Source organism: Uloborus diversus, chromosome 8 (assembly GCF_026930045.1).
Source record: "Uloborus diversus isolate 005 chromosome 8, Udiv.v.3.1, whole genome shotgun sequence".
In the NCBI taxonomy this organism is placed as follows: Eukaryota; Metazoa; Arthropoda; class Arachnida; order Araneae; family Uloboridae; genus Uloborus; species Uloborus diversus.
The window spans coordinates 103,906,538-103,934,228 of NC_072738.1; the positions used below are offsets into that span (position 1 = coordinate 103,906,538).

At 32.3% G+C, this 27,691-nt stretch overlaps 1 protein-coding gene across 1 annotated transcript in view; it reads right to left on the reverse strand.

Annotated features, from left to right (window-relative positions):
• Nucleotides 1-1,277: 1,277 nt before the first annotated feature.
• LOC129227431 (lateral signaling target protein 2 homolog) overlaps nt 1,278-27,691 on the reverse strand; it is a 64,308-nt gene continuing 37,894 nt past the window's right edge. The window contains exons 3-13 of the mRNA XM_054861990.1: nt 23,827-23,958; nt 18,206-18,355; nt 17,942-17,994; nt 17,337-17,426; nt 15,402-15,491; nt 13,638-13,739; nt 7,095-8,312; nt 5,915-6,066; nt 5,109-5,465; nt 4,927-5,030; nt 1,278-2,339 (exon numbers count right to left, since the gene is read on the reverse strand). Coding sequence (XP_054717965.1) covers nt 2,211-2,339; nt 4,927-5,030; nt 5,109-5,465; nt 5,915-6,066; nt 7,095-8,312; nt 13,638-13,739; nt 15,402-15,491; nt 17,337-17,426; nt 17,942-17,994; nt 18,206-18,355; nt 23,827-23,958 — 2,577 coding nt within the window. The 3' untranslated portion in view covers nt 1,278-2,210. The remainder of the gene's footprint in view (nt 2,340-4,926; nt 5,031-5,108; nt 5,466-5,914; nt 6,067-7,094; nt 8,313-13,637; nt 13,740-15,401; nt 15,492-17,336; nt 17,427-17,941; nt 17,995-18,205; nt 18,356-23,826; nt 23,959-27,691) is intronic.

The window sequence follows — 27,691 nt, forward strand, 5'->3', positions numbered from 1 at the left end:
AGAAGAAAAATATATATATTACCCTTTAAATTGAGGTAGTATTTTTTTTTATTTGCAGAAAGAGTGAAAAACGCATTAGAAGAATCTATATTTCAACATACGATTTATTATATTTTACTGAACAAAAAACAATTCCAATGTAGTCTGAAATCGTAAACCTGATACTTATATTTTCGCTTACATTACGCCTTAATTTTCTTACTGGAGCCAAAGCTAAAAAAAAAAAAAGAAAAAAACTCTTACAATTGAGTATCAATTTAGCTTCGTGTTGCATCAAGTTTTCGTAACAGCTAGGAGCGTTTTTACCTCATGTACTCCCTCATATTTGTTATTCATGTACTGCGTGATATTTTTCTACATTTTTGATGCAGATTGTCCGGACGTGGGCCCGAACATGCATTCTCCTGGTTACCAGTCGAACGCTCTGACGATCAAGCTATTCAGCTCTGTCGGTAACAGTGAGAGTTAAAGTTATAAATTTAACCGAAAACCTCATTCTGGTTCTTTAAAACAGGTTTTTTTGCCCGAAAAAAATAATTTTTAGACCGTGGGTTTATTTTTCGTCAGTAGCCTGTACGATAAGCTTTAAAATAAGGTGTAAATCAAAGAAATCGATTAAGAATTGAGGAAAATCTCGTGTAGAAACCAAAAACAGGCTACAGAAATAATATATAAGGATAGTAATTATGCCACGTTTCATTAAAAGCCAAGACTGGGAGTTGGACCACATATTTTTTCTCTTTGATTGGCTTTTGCATTCTTTCTCAAATAAAAATATTATTGAAATAATGAATAAAAAGAGCAGATATAAGGTAACATATGGTAAAAAAGCTTCTAACATTAAAAATGATTGAAATATTTGCAGGATGCAAAAAGATTGAAATCTCAAAGAAGGCATGCCGTTTTCGGCGAAGCACGTGTTTGACGTCGTTGGATTGTTTCCCAAGTATAAATTTTCAGCAGATATCGTGGAGAATAGAGATTCAAGGGGGGGGGGGGACCGAAAAATCAGAATGTTTTCAGATATTTAAGAAAAATATAAGCGTTATGAGGCCTGAAAATGGCAAAAAAAGGAGGAAAGGTTTTGAAAGCAACAGAGAAAGTCAGAAAAATCTCATACCTGAATAAATATATCCCCCCTCACACACACACACTAACTCAGTAGTACAAGCTCTGAATTTGACGAGTTTACATTATTGTACTGCCACTGTTTGAGCAAGGGACTTAGTTTTCATAAAGTTTTGCAACTCCAATTTATGAAGTTAATAAATCAAAATAGTTATAAAACAATTTTATTGTTGAACAAAAAACAATGCACAAGTTGTCAAAACAAAGTTGTCTGTAAGAAACAAACTTAAAACCATTCATTGATGATTAAAATAATTGATGTCACAAAAATATTTACAAAAATGAGTATCAAGCATAATATAAACAAATAGTAACATTTAATATCAACTAGTAGCTATCGAGATAACAAATTAAAACTTTCTTCACTTGATGCAAAAACAATATTTACGGAGATATTAAAAAGTATTTTGGCTTTTTTTTTTCTTTTTTTAATAAGAACATAAAGGATAATGATATTCAGACTGAAAAAGTTAAAATACATAAACATACATGAAGGAACTTTTAAGGGACTATTTTGTTGATTCTAAAAATTATATAACATAGGCAATGTAGGAGAATGAATATTTCCTTTTTTAATATTTTGAAATTTGTATTCTTATTTAATTTTCTAAATATAAAATAAGCATTTAATGTTAAGAACAAGATTTATGTGATTGTAAGGGTTAAATATAAACTGTCTAAACCCAAAATAAGTATCAACAGCAAATACATAGATGTAAATAAATTTGAAGCACAAGAGTTAACACCTATTGACAAATAAATTACTAGAACAAATACGAAATTAAAAAATATATTGTTGAGTATTTTTATATAATATAGAGATATAGTTGTTTTGTGAGAAAATAGACGATTTCTAAAGGTGAAACGTTGGGCCTCCATTATGCAATCAAAATTCCTTTTGTACACACTATCAACAAAGATATGAAACAATTTGCTGGTGCATTTGGATCAATAGAAATATACATATGTACAAATGCTACTGCTTATCTGAAATAGAGCAAGTAGAATCATAATTTGGATCAGCACCAGCAATCGGATAAAGAATCACAACCATTTTGTTAAAACAATAAAGTCCACGAGGGTCACAACTGCCTTTGCATCACAAGGGTTGTGAGCTGGTACATGAAACATTGATTACAAACACGAACAGGTTTCAGGTGGCCGTAACGCGGGAGAGGAATCGAGTTGGAACTGCATCGAGAGCAAAAGATCTATAATGAGAAAAGATTTTAAAAGCTTTTACTACTACAAATACATACTTCTTTAAAACACAAGATCAGTAAGTTATTCAGTAAACTTTGATAAGGTATCCAGGAACTTATAATCAAACAATTCAAAAATTAAAATGTTTTTCTGTTAATAAAAATAAAAACTTAAATTTGGTAAAATATCTTCCTTACACTTCAAGTTGAGTTCAATTATTGTGCTTAGTAAGAGATGGCATGCACAAATTCCCCAACTCCTCAGAATTGTACCAAATTTAAGCAAAAAAAAAAAAAATGCATCCTCTCTTTACTTTATCTATTTTTTACTTAAAGTTATGTTTTAATGTTTAATATTTTCAATACCATTTGTAGAATTTTTGTTCTTTGAAATTATTGTTAGTATAATGTAGCCAACATTCTTCAGGTATAACTTAAAATATCTTTTTTTTTATAGTAGTTCGTATATTTTTGCTACTCTTATTACAACATATGTGTTAAAGTTCAGTATAAAATCTAAATAAACACATGTAGACTTCTATAATGTGATTGTTTTTAAGTAAAATTATAATGCTCACGTTTTTCCCTTGCATATATTTTGAAGTTAATAAAAATTACTTTCACTACCAAAATATGGAAGAAAATTTTCACTAGTGTGATTCAATTTCTCAAACCTCTTGGGGTGAGATTTTTTTTTTTTTTTTTTTTTGAGCTGTCAAGGTTTTGAAAAAATTACTTAAGTAACACAATTACACACACTAATATATATTAATATATGTACTATGCCAACACTTTGTATAAAGATTAACTAGTTATTCTTCAACATAAAACAAGATTTGAGATTTATTTTCATCCCTGTTTCAATGTTACAATATCTAGCATTGTTCCTATTTTATTTTATTATTATTATTTTTTTTTTTTTTTTGAATGGTTACTAGATACTGTTAAGCTGGATTAGTTAGCTGCTTCTAAAAAAGTACACTTACTAATTTTCATTTTTTAACAATTTACTTCATTGCTTTTTTTTTTTTTCAAGACATTAGTGTTTTTTTATTATTATTATTATTATTATTATTATTATTGTGGAAATTGTACTGGTGTACTGGAAGGGATTTTGAAACGAGTAGGAATTTCAACTTTGTTTTCTCATTTGCTAGCATCAAAGTTAAATCTTTCATCAAGCACATTCAATTTAAGATTTCCACTCATTATGGTTTCTCAATCTCAGGATTTCCAGAAAAATTGTATGATAAAGTACAAGCAGATGTCTCTCGAACTGGTTTTAGTAAAAATATTGCCAGCGAAAAACAGCAATTGAAACTTGCTTGTGTGCAAAAATTTTGACATATCATTTAAAAAAATAAATTTTGAAGTAACTATGAAAAATGTATGAGTTTCATAGTAAAAAACAGGGGATTTTTTTTTTTTTTTTTTGAAATGTGAAGGGTTTTGAGATAGGAGGTTTGAGACATTAAGATTTGACTGTACCAATTTAATCATCAAAAATTCGGAGCGAGAAAAACATTTTTTGGAGACTGAAAGAAAAAGGAGAGTAATGGACTAAAATATGACAACTACCTAGTGACCATAATTCAATTTCAAAAAGAAATGCAGAAACATCTTTTGTGCTGCAGAATACTGGATTCCTGTTATTCATAAACAAAAAGAGTACCAGAATTCTTGAGTAAAACCTGAACAAATAGTCAAAAGTGTATGCACACAACATAAATATGTAAACAAAAAATGTAGGTCAACATTTTTCCATAATCTTCCCTGTACTTGCATATGAATTTAATTTACTATTAATGAAATAGTCTTGAAATAACGATATACTCTTCAAAAAAATTCCTAATTAAAAGTGGGAATTCTTTCTCAAACGTAGGACTTTTCCCATTTAACTAGGACAAAAATGAACCCTGAGAAAGATTGCGCACTGAAAGCATCACACATTCTTTCGCTTCCATGTGGAAAGTAGGCTTACATTATTTTACAGCTTTTCTAAAATTGAGTAGCTATCTGTAAATATCTGCTGTTACTTTTCTATATTACTCATTATTTTGTAAACAATGGCTAATATAAAGCAACCTGAGCAAAAATAAGGAGGGTATTTGGTAAAGTCCTGTATCCCCCCCCCCCCCCCAAAAAAAGTGACAAATGTAAGAGAAAATCCATGAATCTGAAGACTTAAGTTCATGGAATTCCGCCAAAAGAGGGAAAAATTACATGTATACTCATGAAATATCTTAGAAACTTCTCACATTCTTAATTCAGTTTGTGACATGCTTGAAAAATGTTGACAACCAGCAAACATACAAAAATTTGCAAACCTTTACTTAATTGCTCAATAGAAAAAAAATCATTCAACTTTTTTTTCTGTAAAAATTACCTTTCCACAATTTCTTTCCACAATTCTGCCAAAAGTGGAAAAATTACATGTATGCTCATGAAATATCTTAGAAACTTCTCACATTCTTAATTCAGTTTGTGACATGCTTGAAAAATGTTGACAACCAGCAAACATACAAAAATTTGCAAACCTTTACTTAATTGCTCAATAGAAAAAAAATCATTCAACTTTTTTTTCTGTAAAAATTACCTTTCCACAATTTCTGCAATGATGTCTTCTTCTTAAAATAGTGAACTGAATTTTACAAGCCATGCAGTTAGAGCTTAATTCATCAGGCATCCATTCTGGTGGACCTAAAAAGACAACATTTAGATTACAACAAGGAATAAGCTGTGTTTTAATTGAAAAAAAAAAGGACGACTCTTCAATACCTGTAAGAATTGTGCTTTCATTCTCCTGACCCAGCTCTGACAGATTCCAAACTATTAATGGAGGTGGTGAACTGTCGGGCACTACTTCCTCTGCACTGTCTACTGAGTTCCGATCTCTTTCATCCTCATCCGGAGCACTGTTGTTTAAAGCTCTGTTTGAGATTTCCAGTGTTTCGTTTTCATTGAATGAGTTATTTCTAGTCAAATTATCTGGTTGGTTTTCCATATTGGGCTCATCAGAGGAAGGGCTGCCACAAATTTCAGGTGCATAACACTGAGTGCAATTTATATCGAAAACACTTTTCAAGATATTTCTAAGATCACTAGCATAGTTGGTTTGCAGTTGATCAGCAACTCCTAGAGAAAAAAAGAAAAATCCGTAAAATTACTAGGCATTATCAACTACACTGTGCAGCAAAAACAAAACCTTTCAAAATGCTTCTGAAATTATTCTTGCAGGTTTCTTAGGTAAAATGACTCTGTGAATACAATATGAACACCCTTTCTCTGCTCCATCACCCACCACTTTTTAGAACAGTCCCTATTTTTGTTATAGTATGTGACAGTTTTATGACCATTATTTTTATTTGGAGGGGAAGGAAGCATTATATTAACCGTTAACATACTTCTGAAGTCCACAAGATAGGAAAAGTTCCAAAGCATGAACATTTAGAGCAAGTTGGGAGCCTCATGGGGGTATTCCCCCCTAAACTATAAAGAATTTTCAAAAACTATCTTTTTTTTCATCGATAATATTTTAGTCTCTTTTGAAAAGTTAAAAATATAACAGCTTAAAAGAAAAGTACCTGAGACACAAACAAACAATTTATGTAAAAGATCCCGGCTGCTTTTAAACCTTGATCTTGCTTTGTTCCTAGAAGCAATTTCTGCAGCTTGAAGAGCTAAGGCAATTTCTTCATCATCTTGACATTCTGAATTATAAGAACTTGTATCTGGGCTATTAAAAAAAAAAATCAAACCACAAAATTAAATATCAAAAAATTGATTGTACAATTTTCATAAATGAACAATTGCCGTTAAAGAAGTGTGTGACTTCTCATTAACTTTCCAATGGTTTTGCACGTCTCATCACTCCATAGCGAGCATGTTTCAAAAGCATTTAAGCGTTTTACACATTTTTCTGATGCTTAAATGTTTGTTGTCAAATGGTCCGAGATGTAGGGCCATAGCTAGGCATTGATATAAGGTAGGGCACTTTAATTACATGACAAGTTACTCCAAAAAAAATTTCATGGGGAAGATTTTCATGCATCTTACTCATGTTCCAGTACCATAACAGGGTTGAAGTAATAGGAATGTAGAGAAATAATTTACAGGAAAAGAAATAGAAACTTTTGTTAACATATTTTTTAATGAAATATCTAAGCTAATGTTGTTTGAAAAACAGTGTAGTGCAAAAGCAACCATTATTTATAAGCATATTACTGAAAAAGCCAACACCAACACAAACTATAAAATAATCTCTAAAAAACAAGAGATATAAGTAATAGTTCTTGTGCGTAAAAGTTGGCAGGTATTCGTAGTATGATTATTAAAAAACTTTTTTTTTAAATGTCCTACTTTGGTTTGTTTGGTTCCATTTTTTAAAACAAATCCTAAGCAGCAATTGCTCTAATAAATGAGCAATTTTGCTTCCATGACACATCCAAATTCTTTTTAATCACAAATTTTCACTAACAAGATAAAAACAAGTAAATCCAGTAAAAATAATTACAAAAGCAGAATTTGGGCAAAATCACAAAAAAGCAGAAATTTACGGAAAAGATTATTAAACTATTTTCTCTCTAATAATTGCAAATCCTAAGTAAAAATCGTGGATATTTGAAAAATGAACTTTGACATTTTCTTCGAAAATCTACAATGAAATTTTTTTCCAACATAAATTTCAGCTACATTTCGATATTTCATTTACGACATAATTCTAAAATTATCTATGAAATTGCATAACAAGGAAAAAGCAGGTACCTAGTGGAATCCCATTCTGGACTAGAAACACTAGATATACTCTGACAGCTGGAGCAAGAAGAATAAGTGGCATCACTAGTAGTAGCATCTTCTCTCAAACTCTGGACTCGAGGAATCAATAATGGTGAACTGTACACAGGATTCGGGTCCCAATTAGAGTCAACAGAATGCCTCGCATTCTGATTGATTGCGTCATAATATCGATAGTGAATTTCAGCATCATGAACTTTGACACTGCTACTTCGATAGTGTGAACGCCTCCGCATCCTTCTGACGACTCCGTCCGAATTGACACTGAGCTGAGAGTGTCCTGGATGTGAAGGGTATGAGTGACTCAGCAAACCATGATGGTATGCTCGAGGACTGTTTTCTGTAGATGAGCTATAACCTTCAATGCATTGACCAGGTGGCACTATCTCCACCCTCCTCATAACCTGACGCATAATTTCTCGTGAGGGAGTCAGCTGCTCTCTTGAGGTACCACCAATGCCACAAGTGCAGTTGTCATGCAATCTGCTAAGCTGATTTTCGAGTGAGGCTGATGTTTGCCCCAAACTGGTCAAATCATCTTCTGTTGAATAAGATGAGCAGTTCTGAGCATTTAGCTGCTTTGACACAGCATGACAATGAAAAGTCCTGCCATTTGCATGAGATAAATTAATTCCTAATTCATCATCACTTACAGTTTCTTCATTTCCATTTTGGAAATCACACTGATCTGCATTGTTTGCATTAGTGTCTATGCAAAACTGAACATGGTTGCTGTTTTCTGAATTGCAATGGATTTCATCGCAATCAGATACACCAAAGTCACTTGATACCAGAGTTTCAATATCACTTTCGGTACCATTGGCTGACTTTTTATGACTTTTGTTCTCAGTTGCATTAAACTGCATTTCAAATTCAAAGTTTTTGTTTTGGTTCTTTTCACATTCCTTTTTCTCCACAGAACGTTTCTCTTGCAACAAATATTCTTCAGAATGATCCGGAAAACCATTCTCTGGCATCAATATTCCAAAATTATATGCATAAAAGTCCTGTATAAATTGTTTGCAATTTAAATGCTTTTTATAAAACTGACAGACACTGTCGTCTGTACTTTTTAATGGAATGTCTTCCATTACATTTGACTTTTCATCAGCTTTTGGTTCTTCTAAGCTGCACAACATTTTCTCTAAGGCATGTAGTTCGTTTTCAGTCAGAGTCCACAATAGATCTCTGCAAGCAAAAATACATAATTAGAAATATATACAAAACTTTGCATACATAACAACAAAAATTTTTTATTTTTTGTAATGAACTATTGTGGGATAACTTGATTCACAATCGATAAATAGTTAACTCTGAATTCTTAGTAGTAAATTAGTAATAATAGTTAATTAATGGTTGTAAGCTTTGCAAACTACTCCATTGATTGAATCTTCTCCCCAACTTCCAATGAGAAATGGGAGAGTACTAATCTTTAATAATCAACATACTTTGAAGACAATAATGATTTAATTCTGTTCACGTGCAGAATGTTTACTTTAATCCTCCAAGTTACTTTATCGTTTAACTTTTAAAAATGAGTTATGCATTTTTCATACCTTTGAATGTTTTATTTTTTTAAACCAATTTTGAGGCAGAGGTCCATGTATGTCAATTTTCTTGAAACTGAATAATTGCTTAAGCTGGGGGATGTGTGTCAAATTAAGTGCCACGGCACACTCGGGTGCCATAGGGAGCGAGGGGTGCCCCTAAGTTTCCATGGCAGCAATATGTGTATTGCTTGGATGGATGTTGGATGTGCTGAATAAAGTCATCTGCTCATTTTTTGATGCAGCATAACAAAAGTTCACTAGATCATGACTTCATCGTCATCAGAAAGCTTAACCCGAGAGAAAGTGCACGGGGTCCGTACGGACCCCATGCAATTTGAAGAAGGAATTTTTTCTCTTCTATTGACCTTGAAAGGCCATTCTCTTTAGTAGTCGACTTTTACGCACCACTCTACCCATTTAAGGGCATTTTTTCTTCTTTAACAGAGGGTTTTTTTAAGCTTGGGGTCTGACTGGACCCCGCACGCGTTATCGCGTGAGTCAGATAGCTGCACTTTATCGTTGCTACTTTCTGTGAGTGGATGTTTATTTTTAGCTTCACCATGCCGTCTCCGTACGAAATGGAAATGGAGAAGCTACGAACTCTTTTGATGGAAGTTGAGAGTGAAGAAGATACTTTTTCAGATGATGAAATTTGTTCTGATCACGAAAATGTAAGTGAACATGATTCAGAATCAGAATTTGATGAAGATTCTGATGTACAAGAGCTTGTTTTACACAAGGAGGTCGACTTTATTGGAAAAGATAAGTGTACTTTATGGGTGAAAGAAATTTAAAGCAAATGTTCGAACACGTGCACACATAATCATTTCGCATCTCCCAGGATCCAGACTGGCTGCAAAAAATGTATCAACACCGAATGAGGCTTGGGATATTTTTATAGGTGAAGAAATTATTAGTGAAATTATAATTACCACGAACATTTATATTAAAAAAATATCGTCCGATTATTCAAGAGCTAGAGATGCTAAAGAAACTGATGAAATTGAAATTCGAGCGGTCTTTAGACTTCTATATTTGTGTGGGTTACACAAATCGTCTCACCTGAACGTTGGTGATCTATGGGCTACAGATGGAACAGGTATAGAAATGTTTCCTGCCACAACGTCGTACAAGCGATTTTTATTTATTCTGAGCTGTTTGAGATTTGATGACATCAATACAAGGGAAGAACGACGAAAAGAAGATAAACTTGCGGCAATCAGAAACATTTTTGAAATATTTATCAAACTTTGTCGCAATTCCTACTGCATAGGGGAATAAGTCACCATTGACGAAAAACTTTTGCCGTTTCGAGGACGTTGTGGATTTAGACAATATATACCAAACAAGCCAGCAAAATAGGGAGTTAAAGTTTTTGCTTTGGTAGATTCCCGAACATTTTATACTCCATTCTGATATGGAGATTTATGCTGGAAATCAACCAGATGGACAATTTCAAAAAAGTAATAAACCTATGGATGTTGTTAAAAGACTTATGAAGCCATTATATAAAACCGGAAGAAATCTTACGACAGACAATGGTACACAAGTTATCCCCTTGCAAAACATCTTCTAACTGAAAAAAATACTTTGGTTGGAACTCTTTGAAAAAATAAAAAAAAAAATACCTCCAGAATTCACTGTTGCAAAACATATTCTTCTGTTTTTGCTTTTCAAAAGGACATAACTGCCGTTTCTTACATTCCAGAAAAAGGGAAATGTGTCATTTTGCTTTCATCAATGCACAACAATGATGCAATTGATCAATCAACAGGTGATAAAAGGAAACCAGAAATTATATCATTTTACAACCTAACAAAAGGTGCTGTTGATGTTGTCGATGAGATGGAAGGTAACTATTCCACTGCCCGAATTACAAACAGGTGGCCAATGGTGATATTTTACTGTATGCTCAATATTGGGGCTATAAATGCAAGGATAATATTATTATCAAATCAGAAACCACCTCTCCAGTACAGAAGCAGAAGATTGTTCCTGAAAGATTTGGCTCTAAATCTCGTAAAAGCAACCATCGAAAGACGTTCAAAACAAGTAGGGCTTCCAGAGACTGCCGTATGAGATGTCTGAACGCTTGCAGCAAAGAAGATGAACCTACATCTAAAAAAGAGCAATGAATTCCAAAGGACGTTGTTATATTTGCCCACGTAATAAGGACGAAAAATCACCTACTGCGTGCTTCAAGTGTAACCAGTTTTTGTGCGAAGAGCACACACTGACCCTCTGTAAATTCTGCATGGATAAAGACGAATAAAAATAGAGCTGTAAATTAAGCCAAGTTTGGAAGTTACATCTGCATCATCCACTATAATATTAAAATCTGTTCGCGTTCGTCTGTCTGTCTGTCTGTCTGAAGATCGATCTCCTCGAGAACCGCTGCGAATCGAGAGTCGAACAAGATACCGATCAATTCGAAATTTTCCAAAGAAAACAATAGAACCAATCTCGTAATTGTACGACTTTAATTAGCGGAGATATTAATTAAAACGTTAATTAACATAACGTTATTCAGGAATTTTTATTTCTTTCCTGTTGCCATTTTGCGTATGAGCAAATAAAATTCTAATAATTGTTTTAAAAGAGATTTTTTTGGCTGCTGTCCAAAACTTAAAACAACGTTTCCATCCAGAATTTCATTTCAAATTAGTTTAAAATTGGTTGCTCTATTCGGATATAGCCTTTATTTTATCGTCTGTCCTTTTTTTATTTTTTACATTCAACGTTCTTAACTCTTTTCCTCATATAAAAGTCGTTTCTTTAGCTATGTTTATGGATTGTAGATTAAGTTTATCATTCACCGGCCTCATATTTTGATACATTTAGGATGTGCGACTAATTATGTTTATTTTGTTGAACTTTTTCCCGTTACATGGGTGAGTTTTCGAATTGCAATAACTTTCTTTTTCTTTCCTGTTTTTATTTTTGAAATACAGTTTGTATCGTTAAAAGAACATGTTAAATTAAGATTGTTTGGATTTCTTTAAGTGAAACAGAGTTGAACAAAAAAATTCTTTTTAAGGATTTTAACTAAAGCTATCTTGGAATCTGATGACTTGGTATTTAATTAATGCTTATTGGTATTTATTTAGTCTTGGTGCTTTAGTTTCACATAATCAATCAAAATGTGTGTGTCATTTTATGTAAAAAGATGATCGTAATTGTACATAAATATTTCAGATATAGTCTATCAGATTTAATTCAGTTTAAAGTGACCAGAAATTATAGTTGATAATGCATATATTTTCATCTTTTGTGCTAATTGAAAATACTCATAACTTGTATCATTGATAACTATGACTAACGTTAAAGAGATTTTTGACAAAAATATGCTCTACTGGTGTTTTGTAAACCTTGCATTACGCGTATTTATTTACTCCTTAGCGCTTTAGAAACTGATGTCAGAGTAATACAAAAACATCAATTGGACATCTCTTTCATTTTTTAAGTAGCCCGTGCAACGCCGGGCACGCAGGCTAGTGTATGTATATTTTTTAATGTATTCAAGCGATGTACTGAATTAAAAAACGAAAAATATCCTTAATTTTTCATTAAGAAACATTCTAACTTGAAATATAACTTTAAAATTAGATTTAACTATGATTTAGACGCTCGGGGTCCGTGTGGATCCCACGCGCACTTCCGTGTTCGAATGAAAGGCGCGCTTTCTCCCGGGTTAACCGCTGATAAAGCGTTTACCATATATAAAAAAAAGTCTTTTATTGTTCTTGAAACCTGATTTATGTTTTTGACGAATTCAAAAAGAAATATGTTGTTTGGTTTTGTTAATTTTTCCTGAGATTTGATTACTTGGAAAAGTAGATTATAGCCCAATAAGACCATGATTTGCCTTGTTAAAACTCCAGTGACCTTACATTATGATACTGGAGTATCAGGAGAATATGATACTGCGCTGTATATGCTGCTCAAATGTGCACAAACTGTGTGCAGGGAGTGATCCAAAAGAAGAAGCAGAAAATGACAAATTTATTAGTTGCCCTGAATGATTGATCTTTCTTCACTAAATAATTTTCAAATTCTCCTTAGTTTGATAGTACTTCTTGGTGTTTTTTGTCTTCAAGTTTGCATGAAGTAATTTTTTGCCCAGAGTTAGTCTAATTAGAAATCCATGTTCATAATAAGACCAAAGCAACTTTATTTCTTAAAATTGTTGAAAAGCACAACTGAGAATTAAATGTTCACTTGCTTTATTTATTTTTCTTATTTTTATGCACCATCTGATACTATAAACAAAAGCTAGAACCAATTTAATCACAAATGAACGAGATATATGGCTCTCTTTAGCTCAGGTACCTAATGTAATACAGATAAGACTGAAGTGCCACAAGAAAGTTCCAATTCTTCAAAGAGTGTGCCGAGTGGAAAAAGTTTGAGAACCCCTGGCTTAAGCAGTAAGTTACTGCCCCTAAGCCAGGGTTGAAGTAGAACTACATTTGACATTGAGACAGCCTGGTTATTTGACCCAGGGACTGCAGTTTTGTCCTTGTTATGGACTCCTCAGTCACATCTTCCTCCAGCTGGATTATTCCCTATTCCATATTGATGAGTCTATAACAAGGATGAATCTGCAGTCTCTGGTTAGAACAACCAGGCAGTTGGTATATTGCATCAACCAATTGCTTGCTTCACTATTAGTCATTTTCACAGTTATTGGATTTTAAGATAGTTTGTAGATTTGTTCTATGGCATGATTGTCAAGCAAGTAGCCAAGCAACTGAGCTGAGTTTCCTTGTACATGTGCAGTTGTTTCACAAGCTCCAGCTCAATTAGTAATGCTGCTTGTTAAAAAACAGAACAATAATTTACTTAGGACAATTTTTTGACTTTTTTTTATGTTTTGCCGATTGTTATGTGACTAAAATACCTTTCAAAGAGTTTTTAGTTGTTTTTTTAGCAGCAAATCTTATAAGAGTTAGAATTATTTTACCTGATTTTTAACAATAAGTTGCAAAATGGTCGGAATAGTTCAGAAAGTTCAGTAGCCTCTTTTTCAACACTGAATGGTCCATCAGGATACAGTAACAAACCCCTAAAAGAAAAAAACATCCAATTTAAATTACATATAAACATTCAAAAAGAAGAAGCACACTATACAGCTTTAAAGCTAGTTTTAAAATCGTACTCAAACCATGTTTCAAGAAAAATTATAACAATGCATAATACCTAAATAGGGATTTAAAAAATTAAATTCAGTAATTTAAACCTGAAATTTAAAATCTGAAAAGTGACAGCAGACTTTTCACATATCTTTGAGTTTATTTCATGGATGGAAATAACTTTTAAGCATGGAATTTTGCTTAAATTATTGACTGACGCAGGTCAGAATAATTAAAATTGTGCCATTTTTTTCGAAAGCTCATTTCAAATTTACTACACGTAAATTATGTCTGTTACTAATAATAATCATCAAAAAATTTGAATACAAAGATTTAGACAGCACTGAATATCTTAATGATCAATAACACTACAGATGAACCTGTTTGTCTTGAACATGCCTAACTCTCTACATCAAAGTCTCTAAATTTAATAGGATTTGTTGCATGAATTTCATTTTTTTTCATGTTTATCTTGAAGAAATGTGCCTCAAAATCTCTATAGCTTGAACTCTAGCTACCTTTACTTCAGGATTTGAGATTTAAGTCTTTACTAATAGCAGCAGTGGGAAATGCGAAATAAATCTTTATATCAACAGCTGCATTTAATCGGGAGGCAATGGGATCTAGAGAAAAAAATAAAGAAGGATGTTTTTTAGATATTCCAAAATTTGGAAAGGGTGGGGAGAGACGTAGAATAGTGGTGAACTTCATGAGTATGTCACGAAGTTCATTTTGAGTTATGAAGAACAGTTATCTTGTTGTGTTCTTTACTTTAATGTAGCGCTTATTATTGAGGAAAACTAAAAATCTTAACATTTTTGAAAGAAACAGATTGAAAGACAGTTTTATTAGAAGGCATGTAAAAACTTGTTATGGATGTAATCACTAAAATAAATGAAACGTGCAAAAAATGTAAATTGTAGAGTAAAATGTACAACAGTGTTGATCCAGAAGAGTTATAAAGCTAAAAAATGTGTCAGCTCTTTGATTCTGTGCCAATGGCACATTTTAAATACTTTGAAAACCTCTGTGTCTTGAAATTTTCGTACTTTTTGTAAAACACTGTACAACTGTAATATTGAATCAGTTACATAACAAAGGCGAAAAAAAAAAAGAAGTTGCTGCAAAACTAATGGAGCCACATCAATTTTTTCCTTCAATTTCTAGAACAAAGTCATGTTTTGTAACAAATTAAACATTAGGGATTAAAACTAATTACTTAAATAAAAAGCATTGACCTACACCCAACCTAAACAATATTCAAGGTCAATAAAACAGTTCAATAGGAGATTTAATTAGAGATATTGAACTCGATTACGTTTTTCTTTAGACTATTTATTTCCATGTGCTCTTGCAAAAGCTTTTAACAAAAATATGTAATAGAGGCTTTATGGACAGAGGATAAAGGCTCCTAAGGCTTCTACAAAACAGATTAATTGAAACAGCTCTTTAAAAGTTTTTTTTTTTTTTTTTTTTTTTTTTTTTGCGAGGTAGTATGCTACTGATTTATTGGCACAGAAGACAGCGTATCTGCTCTTAAGCTACTAGATAACTGATATTACACTGCTAGAAGTAAAAAGCTTTTGAAAACTTACCACACTATAGCAAGTCTTGGAATAGTGAACATAAGAGATGGATCATAATCATCTACCATCTCTTGTGTAACTAAACCAATTTTAAGGGCCCTAAAAAAAGAAGAAAAGAAATTATTAAAGAAATGTTTAAATGAATACATGTACAAGTCAGTAAAAGAAAAAGACAAAACTTACAACTACCATCATATTTAATCAGTTTTAGTCATTTGCAATGAAACTTCTCAATCAAAAGGAAAAGAAGTAAGATTAAATGTTTGCAGAGATAGTCAAATGCTACAACAAAACTCATCCTCAAAAGCAGTGCCATAACCGGGCCGTCGGTATATGGCATGAAAACTAATTCTAGTTCAACTTGCATCTTTTTTATTTTTATTTATTCTTGTTTGTCGTATTTTATTTTCTCTAGTGATAGGTGGTAGTGCACTTGACTTGCTTTCACTTGCTTATCTGATTAATGATAGTTACTATGCTTAGTTCACTCCATAAAGAATATTTTACATTGATAGAGTATTCAGGCAATAATTGATGTTAGTCAATTGGCATAAAACAAAAATATTAATATTATAGTTAAAAATCTTTAATGAGATATTTGATATTTGGCATAGTATGCTATTCAACGCATCCCTAATTACAGTAATTAAAATGTTAGGAAACATTTGAAATTTTACAATAGACGCATTCCATGGAAAAGTGGACATTTTGTCCCGCACGTAACAGTTGATATATTTCACTAAAAATAGTAAAAAAATTTGCGGTACAAGAAATTTAAAGCTTATGTCCCATTGATGAAACAAAAAACTATGTTCGTTAACTTTTAAAATTATCACTTTTGATCTTTTGAATGAAGTATAAAAGCTGTCACAAGCGGGATGAAATGTCCGTTTTTCCGTGGAATTGCCCAATATGGTGTTATACAGAGCAAAAATGAACAATTATCACTTCAGAAAACTTAATCAAAACCGTCTTACTGTAGTGTACTGCACTATAAAAACACTCTGTTAAGTAACCTTTTTTAGAAAATATTTCAAGCAATAGCAAAGGGTTAGGTGTCTCACTATCAACTCATTACAAAGCACATATGATTGAAATTTTTCAAACAACTTTTTTAGAGGGTGTTTTTTTAGAAGTATAGAACTATAGGTTCAAATAAAACAAAGTTAAATGATGTTAATTGCTATGAATTTGGCTTTATCTGAAAGATGATTCTTTGCCATTTCATTTAAATATAACTTCCGGCATATGGCCACCTCGGTTGGCTCGGAGAAAGTCCAATTATGAAGTCCAATTTTCTCACATTGTGCAGCAATAGAAGTCGTACGTCAGTGATGACCTGGCGAATGTTCTCTTCCAAGGCGTCAATCGTCTGTGGCTTATCGGTGTAGACCAGAGACTTCACATAGCCCCACAAAAAAGTCCAGCAGGGTTAAATAGCATTATCTTGCTGACCAATTCAAGGGTCCATTACACTAAATTATTCGTTTACCGAATGTTTCTTTCAATAAATCAATTGTGACACGCGCTGTGTAGCATGTTGCACCTTCTTGTTGTCCATTCATGATGAGATGGCAAACCAAACTCATAACAAGTGACAGCTATCAAAAAACGGCGCACTTATCAGTGTTGCCAACTTAAAGTTCTATTCCTCTAAAAAAAAACACCTTTTACAACAGCATTATTTTAAGTAAATAACTCTCAAGATCAATTTCAAGGAACTTTGAAATTTCCAAACTAACATTTTCAAAAGTATAAATCAAAGCAACAGTAAGACATCTAATCTCAGTAATAACACTAAGATATCCTACTGTTGCTCTGAGGCAACAAAATGTTTTTACGAAATAAAGATAGCAATCTTTCTTCAAAAATGTTACACATAATAGTTTAAGAAGTATTATAACAATTTTGCAAACTAAATCAGCCAACTCTGTTTATACATACCTAATGAGGGTTTCAGAAAACAATACAACAATCTCCTGTTGTAAATGATACTCTTTTGCACTTTTAATAGGAACCATAGCACTAACATAACTGGGGGAAAGAAATGCATATTAAAAGTTACACTTCCATCATATGAATTATACAAATAAATTAAATACTTTGACATGTTTAAAATAGAAACCTATTTCTAACTTGCTTGCTGATTACATATTATGCTCTAATCAGAGAAAGCATGCAATAAATAATTTATGTAGTTTTTATTAGTATTTTAATTATTTAGACAGCTTGAACAAATTATAGAAATTTTAAGACACTTTTTAGATTTTTTAAACATAATTAAATGGATCCCTAGAAGAAGGGCATATGTTACAAATTAAAACTTTTGCAGGAAGGACTAAATATTGATGAAGATCAAGTGCAACATATATGCCTTTCTTCCACTGTAACATGTGTGCTTCTCTTAGAGATCCATTCGATTGTTATTACCTATAAAACACCTAAAAAGAATGCATAAATACATTTATTAAAAAAGTAACTGAACACTCTTATTCAATTTAAAAATAGATATTTTTCATAAAATATGATACACAACAAAAATTACATACCAAAGTTCAAACTCTGCAAAAAGCCTGTCAAAAATTCTTAAAGCTTCCCGTACCTATTTTAAGAACAAAAAAAATAAATAAATAAACAAAACATCAACACATACAAAAATATGCCACTACATTTTTCCTGGTATAAACAGAATCTATAAGTACTACTGAGTTAAAGTAAGTAAAACAAGATATAAAAAGTAGTATGACTAGAGTTGATCTTGACTATTAAAATTGATTAAAAATATAATTTAGAATAGTTATACTGAAAAATACCTTTTCAGAGTATTGAATAGAATTCTTTAATGATTGCTCTCTAAGAAGGCATCGGACATTGTCTAATGCTCTAGTAAGGGCCTTCGCTAAAGGTCTCATACTAGCACTCTCTAGTTCACGATGAATGATGTTGGATCCAGCAGCCAAACACTAAAAGAAAAGTGTTTACATGTTTTTTTTTCCCTTGTAATTGATTACGAGGGCTGTTTTTTTTATCAACTTCCGGTGTGGTATAAAAATAAAACTAGTAAGAGTAATTAAATAAATTTATTATCAAAAGTTAGGTACATTATTAGTTACTTTTCAGCATAATCGCCATTTAAATTGAGGCATTTTTCATACATGGGTACAAACTTCTTAATACCTTCTTCATAGAAGTTTGCCGCCATTGATTTGAAATGGGTTTTCACGGCGTTTTTGTAGCCTAATTTGTCAGTTACAATAGTGTATAGGGCTGACCTTGAAATCTCCGGAAACTGATCGGATAGGTCCGTAATCATAAACCTCCGATTGCTTCTTACAGTTTGGTCAACTCGATCAACGAGGTCTTCGTTTGCGACCGACTTTCGTCCTTCGCCCCCTTCATCATGAATGTCACCTCGTCCATCTTTAAATTTCCTACACCAATCACGCTCTGCACTGTCACTCATAAAGTTTTCACCATATACTCGTTTCATTCTACGGTGAATCTCACACTTGGTGGGAAATTCTATCATGGTAGCCATGTTTATGTGTCGCTAGATAAACTGGTAATGGCGTCGGACGCCCGAAAACGAGTGAGGTTGTAGTGGGAGAGGTGTGCAGTCGACTGCCGCACATTACTGGCCGATGCCGCTCGCCCCGCCGTCTAGCGGCATGATCGGAAGTTGAAAAAAAAAAACAGCCCTTGTATTTCAGTGCTTCACAAGTAAAAATCAAGTGAAAATCAAGATATTTATGCTTTAGTGTTAAGTTAGAAATCAAGCTATTGTCATTAAAGTACTTAGTTTTAGTTATTAATATCAATTTTATATTAAGGGGTCTAAGGACCTTTAACCTTCAAAATTTTCGACTTTCTGGAAAAAATATATGTTATGCACAATTTAATTCTGAACAATTTGATACCTTATTTATTACCAGACGCAGAAAACTTTTCAAGCTATCGTAAAAATGCGTAAACCTTCCCCATAGAGATTTATGCTAACAGCAGCTGTTTAAGCCTCTTTTCCTCAGGTGCCGGTTTCGCCGGCTTCTCGTTTTGCGTGTGTGATATCTCAAAAAGTTTCTTATATATTTCCATAAAACTTTTCATGCATGTTTGTCTGGTTTATTTTTATGATCTGAACCTAAAGTTTTATTAAAATCCGAAAGTTAATAAGAAAAAAAAAATTGCCTAAACTTTTGGAAAATTATGATAAACTTATAAAATTTCAACAAATAAATAAATAATTTTAAAAAATAAATTTAGGTTCAGATTGTAAAAATAAACCAGACAAACATGCATTAAAAGTTTTATGGAAATATATAAGAAACTTTCTGAAATATATCACACACGCAAAACAAGAAACCGGCACCTGAGAAAAAGAGGTTTAAACAGCTGCTGTTAACATAAATCTCTTTGAGGAAAGTTTACGCATTTTTACGATAACGATAACTTGAAAAGTTTTCTGCGTCTGGTATTAAATAAGGTATCAAATTGTTCAGAACTAAATCATGCCTAACACATTTTTTCCAGAAAGTCGAAAATTTTGAAGGTTAAAGGACATTAGACATTTTAACTCAATAACTAGAAATTTCAATAATATATTAACAAAAAAAATGCATGATTTAATTGTTTAAATAATAACTAAAATAGCTTCTTTAAAAACAACTTTTTATAAGTATCATAGCTGTGCTAGGAGAGATGGTGGATAAACCAGAAGCAGAACATTTCAGTTTGTAATAGGTGCGATTAGCGAGAATGCACATGCACAAGCAGTACAAACTTGATTACTAGCATGTTCTCGCTGCTCCTACCTATTACAAAATGCAATGGTCAGTTTTCACTTCCAGTTCATCTACCATCTCCATGTGGCACAACTATACATAAGAAATAAACAATGTAAAATGCTATTAAAAATAAGTGTCATATCAAAACTGTTTTATAGGAAATTTTCATACATTTGAACAAAATTATGTTGCATAAAAATGCAGTAAAAATATTTTACTTTAAAAACTAAATATTGTTTCAACATAATCATCAAAATAAATGCAAATAAAGTACTAAGCCTTAAAATAATTTAGAAACCTTATTATGCTATTTCATCATTTAAATGTCAGTTATGCATTTTCTGAAGTATGTACACCAACTACTTGTTCCTTTTGCAAGTCACATACCTCCAAAGTTAATAAAGAAAGGGTTTCCCAAAACGTGTCTAGTTTGTTGCTTAAAAATGGTTGGGGGGGGGGGGGGTTGGAATCGTAACAAAACCTGAATTAAATGTGAAGATTGTGAAGTAGAACTTTTAACCTTGTTATAAGATTTATCACACTAAGCAAAATTTCTAACATAATTTGTGTAAATTTAGTACATATATTTTAGATTGATTTTTATATGCATCAAAAATACCAGGGCTGCAGAGTCGTAAGAAAAATTGCCAACTCCGACTCCTGGATTTTGAAACGTCCGATTCTGACTCCAACTTTTTTATTTATTTTTTTTTTCTCCAAATCCCCATTTCTCATGGGAAGGGGGAAAACCCATAAACAGAGATTGAAATATTAATTCCTTTTTATGAAATTTTTGTGTTGTATTTTATTGTAAACCTAAGATGTATACAACATTAGAAATTTAATTTGAATATCAAATTATTCAATAATTGTGATTTCTTAAGTGAGATTACTTAAAAATCCCATAAAAAAAATTGAATAGGATTAATTTGCTCTCCTTTAATGTTTAACTAACAGATGTTGATCAAATCCTGTGCTTTTAACTTTTGAAAGCTATAACTTGAGGGATTTTTTTTTTTTTGCTTAGTCAAACAACTTTTTTTTGACAGGGTGGTCCTCCCCCCTCCCGGTTGACACCCATCTGGTAAGTACCCCCTCAACTTAATCTCAGAGTTTATAAAAATGGAAAAACTTTAATTCTGAAAAATTAACCAAATAATATCCCCCTAAATCTTAAATTTCATCTTAAAAATTTCAATGAAAATATTGCGTGGAGAGGTCGAGTACATGTACGTCTGGAGCAAATTACCCAAAATGCGGCATTATACAGCTCTGCACGAATGGTTTTTACTATAGATACATTCCTTGGCTCAATTTTAAATTTTAGTTTCATTGGCAGCTTTAGAATTAACCTTAATAAGAAGATTTTACAATTATTGAGTGTTGTAACAAAGAAATCATGTACTGATTGTGTTTTGAACTTTTTAGAGATAACCAAGCTTTATTAGATAAAAGTCTTTAGATTTAAAATATATATATATATATATATATATATATATATATATATATATATATATATATATATATATTATTGGATCTTTTGGATTTGCGCTTTCGGACCAAGCCAACACTTATTTGAATTTACCAAGCACCCTCAGAAGTTTCCCGACTTGCTCAAGCGATTAATACATTCTTTTTACCATTTTATAACTGAGATCAAGGTAAAAAATATATTATTATTTTTATTTGAAAGTGATTACTTAGGAAATGTTAGGCAACAAAACTGTTTGCTGACAGTTGCTATCATTTAAATAAAGTTAAAAAATAAGCAAACTAGGAGACTGCATAGGTAGCTGTTGGAGAAAGCTCAATAAACAATCAAGCCAGCTGGTTGCCACAATGATGATTCTTATTAGTAGCATGTTATCAAATTAATAGGTCGTCAGTTAAAAAAAAAAATGCAAGGAGAGTCGGTGAAAATTAAAGAAATGAAAAAAAAAACTGGAGTCGGCACATTTTTGTACGACTCCAACTCTTTTACCCCAAAATCAGTCTGACTGACTCCTCAGCCCTGAAAAATACGTATTTTTTTTACACAACTTTGTTAAGAAAATTGAGCCATCTCGGAGGGTTGACCAATTATGCCATGTCATCACAAGTTTATAACTTTTCAGTATTCAAAATAAACAAAACACAAAATGTTATATAGCATTTCTCCTTCTGCAGACAGAGCCCATGACTTCCTACTTTGGCAGCCCATGAATATGCTTGCCAGATGTCTGGGATAGTCCCAATTTTCAGACAAAATCCTGGCGTTTCGATTAATTTGATAATGGATGACCAAAAAAGTCTAGAAATAATTAACTGTGAAGTATTATGTTGGATAATTAATTTGCCATTTGTAATTGACATGTGAAACTTATATTGGATTAGCTACTGAAGATTTTAACAACATTAAAACTAAAAAAGATTTTCTTTAAAAAAGTCCTAGATAAGGAGAAGTACAAAAAGTATTCTTCTTACTTAAGTAATTTTTAAATATTAATGTGCACAAAATAAAATGTGTGACATTATCTGCTTGTATCATTTATTATTAATCCTGTGTTAGTTTCATAATTAGTAACTATTTATTCATAGCATTGTGAATGAACTACCCTCTAAAACACTCTAAAACCTAACCAAGGGTTGGGTACTTGGTACCAGGGCCCGATCAAGATAAACTGGTGCCCAGGTCCTGAGTAAAAATTGGTGCCCCCCCCCCCCCCATGAGAAAAGCAGCAAAATTTCAAAGTCAATGTTTTATACTAGAAACCTAATACACTAGAAACCTACACATTACTACAGAAACCTGGGATTTGAATACCGAACACTTGATAGTCACCATACTAATCGTAGTTAGAATTGCCTTACCTTAAGGTTAAAATGAATTTTAAAAATACTTTAAAACTGCAAAAATAGCAAAAAAAAAAAAAAAAAATCTGACATTAAGCTTTAAAAAGGCTTCTTTCTGGCGTTAACAGAGGCAAATGTGTCGATCACATCATCGAAATCCAATTTTGATGTCACAGAATTTTCAATGGTCAATAAGAAAGCCGTATGTAAATTATCCTGAGAAACGCGGCTTCTCAAACGATTTTTGATTCTTTTCAAAGCTGAAAAGGAACGTTCACTTTAACAGAAAAAAAAGGAAGTAAATAAGTTAATTTAGGGTATTTTAGTGCCCCTAAATTTTGTGGTGCCCAGGTCCGCGGACCCGCCGGACCGTGCGTTAATCAGGCCCTGCTTGGTACCATACCCTTTTGAATACCGGCAGGTGGGGGGTGGGGGTCATTCTGTTGTCCCAGTTGAATATTTTTCTGAAATCTGGCAAGCCTACCCATGAAGGACTTCAAATATTTTCATCAGTGGTAACAAAGAAATTATCGAGATATGGCAAAGACGAAAAAAATCTCCCCCTTTCCTACATCATGCACATTAAAACAAATAACTTAACATATTAAATATTACAGGATAAAATACCAGTATTCTAGTAAACTGTAGTTAGGAAGTTAAATTCAATCATCTCCTTTTTCCACTTGATTTCTATCTCAATAATTCTACTAAGACAGTAAAGTCTGTTTTAAGACAAAAAATGTTGCAACTATGACTTTAACTTACACAGGCAAATATTATTTTTTGATTTATTCACAAAAAACTCAATTCAATTTAATTACTTCTGCTCCAAACCAAAGTTGTCCAGCAAGATTTTCATGCAAAACGTCATCAGGAAACTTTGCTCTAAAGTCTCTATTTGCTCGCATATCTGGTATAGCATCATCCATAATATCATTGCAGATTCCAAGGACCTTAAAAAGAAGTTCATCCCACATGATTAACTAACTTAACAATCAAAAATAAAATACAAATATGGATCAAAATTTTACAACTTTATGTCACTATACAAAACACAGACTCATATAAGCACAAATAGTACTGTAAACAGGGGTCACAAAGGGGGGTAAGGAGGTCATTACACCAGACAGTATCACTGAAATGTTTGGGAGAGGGGGTTTTGTTTCATTTTTGGGGGGTGTCTCATTCCTGGGGGATGAATCAACCCTCTTTGGAGCATGGGCACTTCTGAATGTAAGTACAATTTTGTTTATGTGCTCAAGAACACAAAAAAACATTGCAGAAGTAAATTTAATTTCATAATCAGTAACCATGAACGCCAGTGGATGGTTTGACTTTTAGAAGAATTCGTGTTAATGCCATTCACCTTTTTATGGTCAGAAGGAGTCTTTGTGGACTGTTTCAATACATTTACAGATGATATAAAAATTACTTTAGTCTAGACATAGGTTTCTGTTCATCAATATCTATCTAATCCATTTATTGCTATAGGTACATCATTTCAAATTTTTACAAATGTTGTATATTATCCAGAAAATCAACTAAAAACAAGCCCACATAATATAAATATTTTACTTACTTAAAGCTTGGAATGGAGGAATTGCCCCCTACTGACCCCTCTAAATGAAAGTCCTATTTCCCTACAACTTATTAGGCATACATGTATATCTATGCTACATATATAAGAATTTATTTCAAGAAAACATTTTCTACATCTGTCTATCTCTTTACGCTATCAATCAATGTTTTTATATCTCTATCAATTTATTGTTATTTATTTGTCTATCTCTAAAAATAAGTTTAATTGAGAATTGGCAAGGTTCTGGACACAATGATAAACCCACAGTTTTCTAAAATTTATCAAACCACCAACTGCCATGGAAAGGTAAAGCACCATAACTGCAAATTTTTCATATTTTTGCATTTTTGTTTCCATCTATTGTACAACGTCTAATTTCAATAATTCCCGTTCAATTCCCTGTTGTTAGTGTTGAATCTCATCAAAAACAACCCTGTTGTAAAAATTTCCCCGCCAAGAAAATCTTTAACTCTACCCTACAAAAAAAGCCTTGATCCTAAACCCAAAACCCCTCAGCCTTGAAAAGTTGTGATATCTAGTTTCCCTGTCAAGCATCTGCCAAATTACCATCCTCCCAGTTTTCCTCTTTCATCACAACTATTTCCGCTAGAACCTGCCCCATCACCAACTCCTAACCAGTGAGGATAGATCCTTACTTAATAAAATAGACATCTTTATTTAACAGTCAGTAATTTTATTTAGTCTCATTCTAAATCTTTTGAGCATGCAGTAGAAAAATACTAGTTTTGTAGCTTTTTGTATATCAAGTTTATTTCTAAGTTTAGAATGGATCAATCCAAAACTAGAGAAGTTTCTCTCAATAAATGCTGAACAACATGGGCTTGAATGGAAACTCACCATGAGTTGTACAAATTTGACAAAAATATTGGGTTTTCTTAGACCTTTCCAACCTCATTGCTGCAGAGACATTCTGAACAGAGAACTAATTTCCTGTATATGATGCAGATTCAGCTTAAAAAGCTATCATTTTTTGTGTTAAGAGTAGTTTTTATTAGTTATCTATACAATTTTGCTGGAAACAAACTCTCTTAAGAACTGCACATTTTGATAGAAGACATTCATTTTCTTCAACAAAAGAGATATTTTTTTACTTTTAGATTTACAAAAGCAAAAAAAAATCATTAAAAATATTTAGCTGACTTATAATTAATCATTGCCAGCTAATCAATTTAGTTTTGCTTTTACTCAAAAGAAAAGGGATATTACATAAGTAATAACATAATAAGATTTTTAGATGGATAAAATTACTTCTAATTGTTAGTTATTAAAAAGTTTAAACAGAACCACTTTAAAAACTGGATTTAAGTTTAAACGTTTGTAACTATTTTTGTGGCATACAAATTAATTTAAGGAATTTTTATTTTACTGAAATGTTTTAATTTATTTTTTATTTTACTTAAATGGTAAGAAAAAAAAATATGATAAAATCATGTTTCAGGTTCTTTATAAAAAATGTTAATAAAGGCTGTATTTGAGTTTTCAACTGTTTTTGTCAGGTTTTTGACAGTTTGACAGCATGTCAAAAACTGATTTTTAACGTCAAAAACCCAACCCTGGAAATTAGTGATTTTCAAACTAATTTCTCTGGCCCATGATGTCCCCGGGGACTGAATTTTTGTATATGGCCTCAATGACCCCTCAAGAATATTCATACAAAAAATCATTAACAAAGATCCCCGTAGGGCAGTTATAGACCCCCGGGAAAGTATATGATAGAAACAAGGGAGGAGGGGGATCAAATGGCACAAAAAAACACATCAGTAACAGCCCCAAAGCAGAATACTTTACAATGTTCTGCAACATAAAATCATTTGACCAAAATTGTTCTGCAAGTACTTCAAGCATTGTACGCGAAAAAAACGTGACATTTTCCACAAATTGCGTGCCAAAAATCAAAATCGTTTCACATAGGAGGTTTTTTTATATATATATATATATATAACTGGACTGTTGCTATTTATTTCTGTGGAAATGAGATATATTTCCGGAAACTTCACAGCTTTCAACCAAATGACTAATTAAAGAGCACTGAATTTGTAAAATTAGTTGATCATGAAAACTATAAAATCAAAAAAAACTTTAACAAGGTGTCAAACCTAAACCGATTGAGATTCTCCAAAAATAATTTTAATATGCTTTCTAAAATGCATAGAAAGAGCAAAGATACAAAGTTTCTAAAAATCTGAACCTAGGTATCAAACCACATTTTTTTGGTTAATTTTGCATGGCATGAAAGAGTAATTAAAATAATGCTTTTAAATTAAAAAATTACTGAAATAATAAATGAAATGAGTAGAGTTTTGGTTGTATATAATAAAACACTTCAAAACTTCCTAAATATTTGAAATATTTTCTGGATGCAAAGGGATTGAAATCTCAAATGTGGCACGCAATTTCTGGCGATGGACGTGTTTCAATGTTGGCATGTTTCCAAAACATACGTGTGTGGCGGAAAATGAAATGGATGAAGATCGATTGGGAAAGTGCTACAAAGGACTTATCGAATTCAACATCGCGAGCTTTCCGCCAAATTATCGTAATCTGCAAAATTCTATCTTGAGTTGGAAGATACGTGTAGAAAATCTGCAGTTTCTACATATTTTCTTCACCGCAGTTTCTGCAGATTTTCTGCACCGCAGTTTCTGCAATTTTCTGCACCGCAGTTTCTGCAGATTTTCGGCACCGCGATTTCTGCAGAAAATTTGTCAGTTTTCCTCTCACATTTAAACAGAATTGTTCTGCAGCTCAGGCATCTGTTCTGCGACGTACGTCGCAAATTTAGTAGTATTCTGCTTTGGGGAGTAACAGGGGTGATTGTGAGTTCACCAAAAAATACCTGAAAGTTTCAAAGTGAGAACGGGGGGGGGGGGTAATCTTTGGCCCCTATTACTTAAGTGCACCTATGCCATAGTATTAAATAGTTCAATAGTCAGAGTCGAAATAGTGTGTGTACATTTGATTAAAATTTTAATGGGTTACAAAGTTACTTTTGAGCTGGTGTTATACAAAATTATCTTGACATTTGTCCATCTTAAGGGATAGGTGTCCATCTTAAGGCTCTTGCAGGTATATTTGATGAGTATTAT